Source organism: Chaetodon trifascialis, chromosome 13, assembly GCF_039877785.1.
Source record: "Chaetodon trifascialis isolate fChaTrf1 chromosome 13, fChaTrf1.hap1, whole genome shotgun sequence".
Classification (NCBI taxonomy): Eukaryota; Metazoa; Chordata; class Actinopteri; order Chaetodontiformes; family Chaetodontidae; genus Chaetodon; species Chaetodon trifascialis.
In genome coordinates, this window is record NC_092068.1 from 20,068,651 (window position 1) to 20,080,954 (window position 12,304).

Consider the following 12,304-nt stretch of genomic DNA (forward strand, 5'->3'; position numbering starts at 1 on the left):
CAGCTGGTTGCCTGTCAAAACCTCAACTTGTGTTTTTTACATTTTGGTGTTTGTACAGATTGAATATGACACTTTATGAATGAGCTTTAGAGGTGCTGGTAGCTCATCGCTGTTACCCTCAGAAAGACCAAGGCTAGCTCTTTCCCTGTGCTTCCAGCTAACTCCTTCCAGTGTATCTTACTTACCGTACAGACCTGAGACCTCATTTCCCAAAATGCCAAACTATTGCTTTAAAGTAACTATAACAACAAGTCCTCAAGCCTCAAAATATGTTGTTTGTCCAAGTCCTCCAGAGCGACACATAGAGGCAATTTCATTGCGGTTAGGGAGCTTTTTTTGTCATGGTTACAATAATAAACTCATGGTTAAGGATTGGGAACGATCGTGGTCGTGGTCGTACTTCTAAAAAACCAATGGTTGTTCTGTGCTGCTGTCAGAATTGTAATGGTTGCTGAAGGACTTGAACGTATGCATCACATAATCAGGTCATCTCTAATGCAGAGTTGCTTCCCAGCTGGTCAGGGTAGCAGAATAGCAGCTCTATAACGTTTGTGACTTGCTGTTCTGCTGTAGTCAGCTTGGATTCACAGCAGTCGCAGCTGAGTCCAATGATAACTCAGAGCCTTGGCAAAGACACGTGTTTGATGTTTAGACTGTTAAAAGTCTACAGAAACTTCTCAAACATGCAACATAATCCACTTCTCTGCAGTTACAGCACTTCAACACATTTTTGAACGGGTTAAGACTGGAAATATTTAGCATTTCAGTTATTGTCAACAAACCAGCAGTGTTATTTACAACCTCCCCAGCCTGTCTGTGGCACTTCAAGGACCAGTGTGGAGGATTTAGTGGCATCTAGCAATGAGTTTTAAGACTGCGACCAACTGAGTTCTGTTGTCTCACCATCCATTTCCAAGCACAGGAGAAGCCATTGGAGAGGATCTGCTCCCTCTGAAGATAAAAAGAGGTCATTCAAAGGTAATGAAAACAGAGCGATTCTTATTTTCAGGTGATTATACACTAATAAAAACATTTTGATGAATATTATATTAGATTTCTGCCAATAGATCCCTCCAAATACTGCACACTGGACCTTTAACCAGCACGATTTGTTCCTACTCAGGACACATCTGTAAAAATGGGTCATAAATACAATATACTTACATTTTTAGAGAGGCTTCATAATTATTTAAAACAACATTAGAAAACTTCTTAAACAGCAGTAAATAGTGCATTTGTTAGCAACTGTTTTCATGTATGGCTCAATTTCATTTTTAATAGTTTTGGGAAAACAATTCTATCATCCCTGTCCCCCAAAAAACAGGGACCACAGGACTTAATGACTACCAAGCAAGCAAAGTTTATTTATATACACCTTTCATACAAAGTACGTCTCGGTCAAAGAAATCAAATCAAATAAAACCAAACAGAAACAAATAAATAAATCAAAGATGAAACACCAGATAAAATATATAATGGACATAAGACATAAATTGAACGTGCTTTTAAAAAAGCGAGGTCATGGACGACTGACCGTCTGGTGACCTGTGCAGTCAGAACAAACTGCAGCTAAATGCTCTATAGACGCTGGAGATGGTTGTGGACTTCGGAGAGCCCACCCCCACCTTCCCCCATCACCCTGTGTGACTCCCCAGTTGACATTATGAAGTACTCCCGCCCTCACCGAGAAAGCCCAGCAGAAGATGAACTCTGTGCAGCAGCTGAAGAAGTTCAAAAGACAATGACGGTACACTTCAACACCACCATCACTGAGTGCATCCCCACCTCCTCCATCACCATCTGGTACCCTGCTGCCACTGCCAAGGACGAGGGCAGACTGCAGCGAATCATTTGCTCTGCAGAGAAGGTGGCTGGCTGCAATCTGCCATCCCTCCAGACCAGGACCCCGACCCCTCCCACCCTGAACACAAACCTTTTGAGACAGTCCCCTCCAGTAGGAGGCTGCAGGACATCCGGACCAAGACCTCACGCCACAAGAACAATTTCCTCCTGACTGCAGCTGACTTCAACAAGGCCCAAGACCCCCACCGACACTGATCCCCCTACACATAAGCACACATTCAGGCTACACATTACATAAACACACATCCTTTTTGGATTACATCATTTTGGGATTACTCTCTCACACATTTCGCATATTCCTTTCAATACTTTGTACTTTCCTGTGCAAAACTGTACAGCTCTTTCATTTACATATTACATATTTTTAGAATACTCTAAATTGCCCGTATGTGTGAATGTGAGTGTGAATGGTTGTTTGTCTTTGCATGTTGCCCTGCAATCGGCTGGCGACCGGTTCAGGGTGTACCCCACCTCTCGCCCATTGAAGCTGGGATAGGCTCCAGCCCCCCCACGCAACCCTGAAAGGGATAGGCGGCATAGAAAATGGATGGATGGATGGATATTTTCAGAATATTTTTCAGATTTTTTAATGATGGATTGCCATCGGAGCGACCTTTGTAGTCTATGTACATCACCCTCACTCTAATCTCAAGATTTTCTACCCTGCAGATGCATTTAGAGGGAACAGCAGAGAGATCCTGGTCCATGGGCTCATTGTCGTTGGTCAACCCTGATTCCATTTTGCTTTTCTCCTCCTCCTCCTTTATTTTCTATGTATGCTTCCTAACTTGCAGCACTTGCTTTTTAGAAGGCAAATTCCTCATTTGTGAAAACCTACTGAGGAATAAACCTTATTATGATTCTGATTCCTTTAAACTTCACTGACCTGCTCGTGGGTCAGTGAGTACAAACTCATGCAGTGCAGCCAAACAATGTTAAAACCCGCAAAACTGTGTTTCAAATTCTAGTGGAGGTCACAATTTTTCCAAATATACCAGGGTGAAATTTGCCTTCTGCAGTGTTCCATTTCCAAAATGATGGCATCTTAAATATTTCACACACTGTAAACATCATAGGGCTTCAATGAAGAGCTGGAACAAACTGATACTGTCGGAAAATGCGGAATAAGAGGAATTTTCCAACTTTGAGGCAAAATGAAAGAGAGGAAAGTGGATGTTAAATATACTGCAGATGATAATTCACTTCTGTCTTATGTCACAGACGGCCGAAGGAAGAATGTAGTGGTCAGCGCTGCTTCAGAATGAGGCAGAAAGTCATACTCCTGGTCAGATGTTATTGCCAAACCAGAAAATCTACCCAGACCTTTAAAAAAGCCAAGATTTCAAAACAATGTTTTCCCTGGAATCTCGAAGCGATCTCCACAGTTATAATTTTCTTAATGTGTGTTGGTGTATGTGAAATTCAATGTGGGCTCCCAGTCCCGAACAATGTACCCCTAACTGTAGTGCAGGAAGAACACACCCATAACAGACTGTGTGTGTGTGTGTGTGTGTGTGTGTGTGTGTGTGTGTGTGTGTGTGTGTGTGTGTGTGTGTGTGTGTGTGTGTGTGTGTGTGTGTGTGACACCGTCCTGATCCAAACCAGCTGTCAGTATGTCCACATCCCCTCTCTCCACGTCTTGCTAAGAAAATACTTAATGGATGAGAAGCACACAGGGGAGCGACCTCAGAGTGTTTTACTCCAATAGCAAGAATCTCCTGAGCTCAGAGAGGCTGTGTTTATTGACATGACCTGAGCATTTTGTTTTCATATAAACACCAGTGGGTAAACTGTTCAGCTCATTTACTTCAATAAAAGCACAACCACACTGTGAAAGTACAGGTGAAAGTCCTGCATTCAAAAGTCAAAGTATTGTCAGCAATATTTAGAGTATCAGAGGTAAAAGTATTATTATATATATTATATGAGTATTATGGATCAATATTACTGCTGACATCCATGTGCATGTTGCATTTTACTGCTGTAGTTGTTTAAGGCTGAGCCAATTTTAATCACTTTATGTACTGTTGGGTAGTTTAATCTACAGCAATGCCACATATTCTATAAGATCATCATGTTTGTAGCGTCGCTGTCCTGTGAGAGCCCTGTAGAACCCTGTAAAGGCCAGCTTTTTATGAGCTCAGCCTGTTTTCAGCTTTGTGATGATGCCTTTTCCAGATAATCCAAGAGGGTTTTTCAATAGTTATTTATCTTAAGAAGAAGGACAATTTTCTCCACCCATGAAGGAACACGTCATCCTGCAGTTTATCAGAAACAATCACATTCAAGATGACCACGTTCAGAGAAACGTGTTTTTTACTCAGCAGGAAGGATGTGAAACTAAAGCTAAAGAGCTATAGAAGTAAAAAGTACAATATTTGAGATGTAGAAGTATAAAGTTGCACACAACTCGTACCTCAAATTTATACTTAAGTACAGTACTCAGTAAATGTACTAAGTTCATTCCATTACTGTACTGTTCTATAAACATGTCACACAGCCATGCTGGATTTAAGCAGTAGTCAGAGTACCAGTGTGAAGCTAATTTTATTGCTGTATGTGTTGATGAGCCACAACCGACACGAACAAGGAACAAATCCACACCTGCTCCCCGGGGTTAGTAAAAGGCCCTCGCTGTTAATCATTAACCGGAGTGAAAGTCAGCGTTGAAATAAATAAATATCTCTGTTGGAATGAACAGCAGTGGCAGAAATGTGCAGCCTTTACTTAAGGGGGGATTTCACAGATTTTACACATCCACCTGGTCTGTCAGTCTTGAGCAGAGCCGAGTCTTAGCAAGAGCGACTGCTTGGTTGTTACCGTGCAGCTCAGTGATTTCATGTTGCACGTAGTCAGGTTCTTTTGTTTACTCTTCATGTCCCGATATGTCTCACTGAAGTGCCTGAAGGAGTTTTCGGACGTCCTGGTGACGTGACAGTGTTTCTTCCTTCCAGTTGCACTTGCCACACCTTTATTTCTTATTCAAGCGATTTCACATTTGAAAGCAGAGAGCTGCAGCAGGCTGGGGCCGAAGGTTCAGCTCTGAGAGGTACTTAATGTCCACCATGAAAGCCAGATCACACAGCTGTCACTGAGTCTCCACGGCAGCTTTCCCCTTCTTCTCTGTGGTCTTGTGAAAGCTGCTTGTGGCGCACCCAAACTCCAACCAAGAACTTTATCCAAATCCATTTGTCCTTGCCGCTCAGATTAGCTCAGATTGATGTCCAGGGAGGCTGGTGAACTGGACAGGATGGACACAGGATGGTTAGGCTACTGGAGGGGGGGAGACGAGGGGCTAACAGGCTGCATTCTATGTCTCGCATGGAGCCACTGGAGGAATCCTGAAGAGCCAGCATGGTTTCCTTAAGATTATCAGTCCCATTTAACAGTTCTGCCTGGAACCCCTGAAACTGGTGTTTAATGGAGCTAGTTCTTTCCAAAGAGGTTGTGGCTCTCAGCTTATCATTAATGTCCACAGTGCCATTAATACAGATGAAAAAATATCCAAGGCAGATCTCCTCGTGATCCTGTGGTGGTCTGGAGGAGATCTGTTGAGGTCATGAAGTTGTATTTTACAGTTCAGAAAGACCCAAATGCAGCAAGCTTTAATAACTGAGGCTGAATCCAGACAAAAAAAGGAACAGGAAGGTAAAAGCAGCAGGAGGAGCCAAGAGCAAAATCAAAACACAAAGACTGCAAAACTACAAGTGAACAAACACACATGACCTGACATCTGAAAGAGGAAGAACAGGAACAATGAAACTAATCAACAATCACGAGACAAAGACAGGAAGTAAAACACAACACAGCACAACACAACACAACACAGCACAACACAACACAGCACAACACAACACAACACAACACACAAAGAGAAACTCTTTCAATATAAAACAGGAAATAAATAAACTAAAAGCCAAAACCATGAAAAAACGTTAATGACATAAAGTCTTTGTGAAAACTGGGTTTTAAAATATCATTACCAAAATAATACTGTAGGTTAATCCTGTTTTGTAACTTCCTTACCTGTATACCTTCATTTCCTTCCTTCCTTACCTCTTAACTCCTTAATGCTTTCCTTCCTTTCTTCCCTACCTCCTTCATTCCTTCTTTACCTTACCATACCTTTTTCCCTCCTTCCTTCCTTCCTCCCTTCCTTCCTTCCTTATCTGAGTTACCTTTCTTCTACCTACCTACCTTCTACCTCCTAATTTCCTCCGTGCAGGCTTGCATCTCAGGTGGATCTCACAGGACAAACTGTGGCCTGAAGGTTTTATTTTCTCTTCAGTGTAAATTATACGTAATTCCTTCCTTCTTTTTTTACCCTTCTCGCAGTTCCTCCTCCCTTCCTTCGCATCCTTAGAGAGATACAGAGTGACATTTGGAGACAGTCGTCTTGGGCGAGGCGCCAGCATGATGTGATCTCATAGTCACACACAGACAGATATACACACACACAAACACAGGCACACACATTACAGCTGGATGTCTCTCCCATGTGTGTCCTCTGCTTTATTGCCTTTTCAACCTTCCAACTGTCGCAATAAATAGAACAGCATTATTTCACTGTGGGCAACTTACTCACCTGTAAAGTGGAATTACAGCACCCATCTCACAGCTGAATCTGTGTGTGTGTGTGTGTGTGTGTGTGTGTGTGTGAGTGTGTGTGTGTGTGTGTGTGTGTGTGTGTGTGTGTGTGTGTGTGTGTGTGTGTGTGTGTGTGTGTGTGTGTGTGTGTGTGTGTGAAACTTTACACACCATACCACACACCACCAGGAGCATATTGCACTCCTCACCCGCTCTGACTCAGATGTCACACAATCGACTGCACCCGCTGCCACCCCCTCACCCCACCCCGCTGACCCCCCCATCTGCACTCAGGATCTGTGCAGAAGATGTGTGTTGGCTCTTTCAGACACAGATGATCAGGAAGGCACCAGGCCCAGACGGTGTGTCACCCTCCGGTCTGAAAGCCTGTGCTGACCAGCTGGTCCTCAGCTTCACAGCTTTAAATGCTCAACTGTCACCCCAGTCCCCAAGAAGACCATCTGAAGGACATCACAGGACATCCTGTGCTGGTTTGTCTGCAGGACAAACAGCTCAGTGGATGATGCACTACATCCACACATTACTTCCAGTATGACTTGTATGTGCACAGTTCTATGTTTTCATTTTACCTCTCTTTGTTCGGCTTTGTGGACTTCGTCTTTTTAATTTGAAAGCAGCTGGATGCTGCTTGATCCCGCAAGTTCAAATGAGATCACACATGCCGAGAATCCATCTTTCCAGGCTTCAAGTTATGCTTTTGTGGCCAAACCGCAGTCCAATCCAGTCCACCAATCATCCTGTGAGGATCCTCTGGCAGCTACAGGTGTGACAACAGCGAGGGAAGCAACTGCATGTAGACAACAATGTCAGCTATGAAAGAGAGAAAAGAACAACACTGCATGATTTTTCTTGAAGGAAAAGATATGTTCATGCTGTTCCTGACCGGGTTTGGCAAGAGTCCTACTGCAACATCATATGGTTCGTTGATAGACGGTGATCGACAGACGGTTCATCCAATCACCTGCCAAGTATTTTTGGCAGCGCCTGCTGTTTTCCAAACTGTTTCCACTGACGACTTCCCAAATGGATCTGAGTATCAAACCCTTATCAGGTTACTTGTTTTTGGCCCTATGTCTAAACCGTCCATAAGAGAGCAACTAAAAAAAACCCTGCATGCTGGTAAAACATAAACCTGTATGTTTCCTCACACATGCAGTGTAAGTTGGATTGGATCAGGGCTGCAACTAGTGATATTGTTCATTATCAATTCACCTTGCAATTATTTGCTAGAATAACTGTTATTAGTTGCAAAATGTCATAAAATAGTGAAAACTTGAGGTAGTCAGTAGAAAGATCAGTGGATTGCCAGCAACCTTAGAAATAACAGACTTCAAGCCACTGGGAAATATCTCTGTTTTAACGGATAGATTTATCAAATGGAAAATTGGTACAGACAATAATACAGGTAGTGTATCCAGGCCATGATAATCTGCAAGATGACGACATTTGACTCTGGAGCCTTACAGTAAATGCACTGTGATGAAGAGGGCATCATGGAGTGTGTGTCTATTTCTTATCTTTACTTATTCTGACGTTGAATGTGTGTGTTCTCTTCTACAGGCTCAGGTGTATATACCTGCACCCCCCCCCCCCCACACACACACAGTTCCACACATGAACACCAACAATATGCTTCCTGAGAGTGTCCTCCAGCAGTGATGGCTGCCTTCAGAGCCCCTGCCCCTCTCCTCTGTGTGCTGCTCTGTGTGTCGGTGGCTCTGCAGCGCTCTGACCTGCGCCTGGCTTATGTGACCCACAACAGCTTTTTCTACTACTCCTGCACGCAGGACCCACAACCCTGCAGCGTCTCATCGCTTGCAGACTGCAGATGCAAGGACATTCAGCTTTCCACGCTGCACCGCCCCCAGTCGCACTCGTCTCCCGTCTTCCGGATGAGACGTCTAACTGTTTGGTTCACGTCTCCGTTAAACACGGCACGTCTGCTTAACAACTCGGAGGTGAGGCACCTCACCCTGATCCACTGTGGCCCCGGAGGACCCAGGGGGACACCCTCTTCCCTGGAGGGGCATTTTGCTGTGCAGCACCTGGAGAGGCTGACGGTGGTGAACCTGCAGCAGAGGCCGGTTCATCACTGTCCAGACGCAAACAGAGCCAAGAACACAGACTCCAACACTGACCCAGACGGAGATAACGGCGCTCACCTCGACACAAACAGATACAACAGAGATAAAGACACAAACCTGGACCTGATTCTAGACATGAAGATGGATGCCTTGGGTTTGTCCTCATCCCAGATTCAAGACATCTTACTGGGCAGGGAGCTGGGGGCAGCGTATCACGAACAGGCCAGACTGGGAATCATCCACAGCTCTGTGCTGGAGTGGGGAGCAGTGGTCAAAGCCTACACAGTCCAGACACACATAGACAATGACGGCGTGCTGCCCTTCCCTGACCTCCACCTGCCAAAGCTACCAGAGACATCCGTCATATATGTCAGCTTTGTGTACTGATACCAAGTCACTTTTTGAGGAGGGAACAGGAGGGAGATCATCCGGTGTTCAGGACCTGAAAACTATCACTTTCTTGCTCTCCAGGGAGCTTAATCTTACATTAAATATAAGATTTTTGAGGGTTTTTTTTGTTGTTGATTTATATTTTGTCTGAAGAAAATGATCTGAGAAATGGAAGATAAAGTGGTTTGAAATTATATTACATTTACAGTTGGGCCAAAAAACTTCAGAAAACATGTAAAACTTCAGTAATATTCTCATTTTATTTAAAAAGACAACAGAAATTTAATCTGTGTGGGAGATTTTCTATTTGTCTTTACAAAACTTTGCACAGCTGTTTATCAGCATGTTAGAACAAAGTATGTCAACTAATAAGAGACCCTCTGAGGGACCAGAGCAGCCCGCAACCCCCTTAGCTGAACCGTCCAATTGTTTCCAAATGCTGTTTATCTTAAATTGATGGTTTTATATTCCAAATGGAATGAAAGCAGTGGATTATCCCCTTGTTTTTCCTCTGTACCACAAGAAAAAAACAAGATAGAAAATGTGAGCTTCCACCATAAAGTCTACAAATATCTGATCTACTTGCTGAATTCACACCAAACACAACTCTGACTGTCCAGACTGATGCTTGGTGACGTTGTGAAAAGATGCAGCGTCTCATGTCTTTGAATAATTAAAGTTAGTTAAATTATAACTCAAGAATCTGATCTACGTTCGTGTTTAGTCTCAAAGACACAGGACGAGTAAAATATGTCGTACAACATGTTCATGCTTCCAATAAACCAGCAGATGGCAGCAGATTCATTTGAGTCGGAGCAAACTGAAGCGTTGAGGCAGGACTGAGCACACTGACAGCATTTTTATTTATCTGGAAGTCTGATTTAACAAATGTGTCCTGATGCATCTCAGCACTTTAAAAGCTTGTGAGGAAAGTTGTCGTCAGGATAGAGGTGCATTACTGAGGGTTGATAAGGTATGGTCTGCTATTTATTTGTTTAAAAAATGAAATTAACAGTGCCATCACTTGGAGTTGTTTACAGCAAAACAGAAATAAAGGATTTACTTATCACTAATGGCTCGTGAATTTCATGATTGATTTCTTTAATATTCTGTTTCTGTACTTGATTTGTGCAAATTAAATCACCAAAAAGAATCAGACACTTAAAATCTGAATTTTAAATGATTATGGCAAGAACACCCTCTAAACTTGACCATATGTGAATACGATGATATTATAGAAACCATAGTTTATAATGGATTAAATCTTTACTGTATGAGGTGTAAATGTTTCTGAAAATCTTCCTGAATTCACCTTTTAAAGGCGCCGTCAGTCATCTGGGTTGATGTGGTAATTTTAAATTAATTTTATTTCTTGTTGATGTTGTTGTTGATACTTTACATCACTGCTCACCATGAGGTGCAGCTGCGTTTCTCAGGTCACAGCCTCCTGTGCCCACGGCTCCATTTGTCAATTTGATAATGATTGCGGTCCCGTTTAAAGACGCTGCACGCGCACATACATGTGTGCGCGCGCACGTCGCGTGTGTGTGTCTCGAGTGTGTGTCTGACACCTGCCAGAGAGCTGCTTATTTGCATGATAAACATGCAGCCCATCTTGTTAAGCGCCCTGTGAATGCAAACTGATGTCGCCTGTTGATCGCGCACCTGAGAGGTCAGCACCCAGCCGAATGCGCACCGGGGGCAATTACCGGGAAACCACCGGCGGTGGCGGTGAGGCAGCCGGCAGGCCTCTCTGCGTGAACCCTGACCTCCACTTGGATTAATCTGAAGACAATCTGGTGTAAAAACAAATCAATTACATGTGCGGTCAGATACTCATGATGCGGACCTCTCTGAATGCGCACTGCAAATATTTATGTCAATCTAAAAAGGTGGACAGGCCGACACCAAATTGGATTGATTTTAGGTGGGCTCTCCCTCCTCCGCACCCCTCCAAGAGAGTCTTTAACCACGCTGCCGCCGTCTCCTCACCGGCAGTTTAGCAGTAAAACATTTTTATAATCAGACGTTATTGTTCGCCGCCTCCTTGTGGGAGATGCGCCCATGTTCATTTTTTAAAAGGGCAAATCAGCCATAATTCAGTTTATAAACTGCAGCGCGCAGGGGAGAAATGCCTGGATGAATATTCATTAGAGTCCGCCCGAACTGCCACGCTCCGTGATTCATTGGGCATATGTAAATATCACTCACTTTAATTGCCCCTAAACTGACTCAACATAATGTTGTCATTAGCAAATTATTACTTATTTGTGATACTAATGGTACGGTATGGCGCGCAGTGCTGAAGCTCCACATATATGATTGCAATTACAGCTCTCTTTATTCACAGGGTGACTGCGGAATCTGATGGATCTGTGTGTGTGTGTGTGTGTGTGTGTGTGTGTGTGTGTGTGTGTGTGTGTGTGTGTGTGTGTGTGTGTGTGTGTGTGCGTGCGTGTGAGTGTGAATAAGGTGCCAACAATTAATTTCACTGAGACATGCACGGACGACTTGAGTCGATCCAGCCATTAGACACAAACACAAAACACACACATCACATACAAAAACCGCAGTTTGTGCGTGTGATGTGTTCATGAACTCGTTTTATGGAAATTTGAATGTATTCTTTATTCATTGGTATCATTTGCACCGACTTTAAGAATTAACTGGAAATTATTTCTTCCCTCAAACTTTTTAAGGCAAAATTTAGTTTAGTCTTATATCACTCTTAGCGGTTGAATGAAATTAGTTAAAAAAAGAAAGAAAAAAAAAAAACAGCGGATAAAGTTAATTTAATTGATTTCCTTTATAATAAAAAACGTGTTTGTGTGTTTATGCCACAAGACACAGGACAAAAACAAAATGCATGGATAATTCTGTGTATTTACAAAAATATAGCATCAAAGATTAGATGTGTGCAAAAATCAATCAATCAATCAAAATGTTTGTCTGCTTAACCATGAATAAAACCACACTGATTCTGATTTATGTATCTAAATTATTCAGAAAATGATATTTAACTGAACTCCTTTAAAAGTGCAGTTCAATTAATTTTAACTGGAACCCGCATAAAAAAAAAAAACCCTTGTGAATTAAACTACTTTCAAAGAGGAACAATCAACATTTTGATCATGTGCGGGGAATTATTTGATCATTAGATATTTGCAGTTCAATGTATGTCTTGAATCAAACATCAGAGAACAGAAAAAAGCACAAATTTTCCTTTTTCTATTACTGATCTTAAATGACCATATTCATATAAATAGTGGCCATATTTTCAGCCAGTTGCGAGAGTACCAAAGAAAAGTTTCCCAAAAATCATGGACAACCCTGAATATGCAGCTGTACCAAAATGCTAG

General features: G+C 42.7%; 1 protein-coding gene across 1 annotated transcript; it reads left to right on the plus strand.

The window, feature by feature from the left end:
• Window positions 1–8,129: 8,129 nt before the first annotated feature.
• Window positions 8,130–8,955, plus strand: LOC139341543 (uncharacterized). The gene has a single exon (XM_070978098.1). The coding sequence runs from the start codon at window positions 8,130–8,132 to the stop codon at window positions 8,940–8,942; it is 813 nt and encodes a 270-aa protein (XP_070834199.1). The 3' UTR covers window positions 8,943–8,955.
• The last annotated feature ends 3,349 nt before the right edge of the window (window positions 8,956–12,304 follow it).

Coding starts and splice junctions, on each gene's coding strand:
- LOC139341543 (XM_070978098.1), top strand. CDS start 8,130: ATGGCTGCCTTCAGAGCCCCTGCCCCTCTCCTCTGTGTGCTGCTCTGT.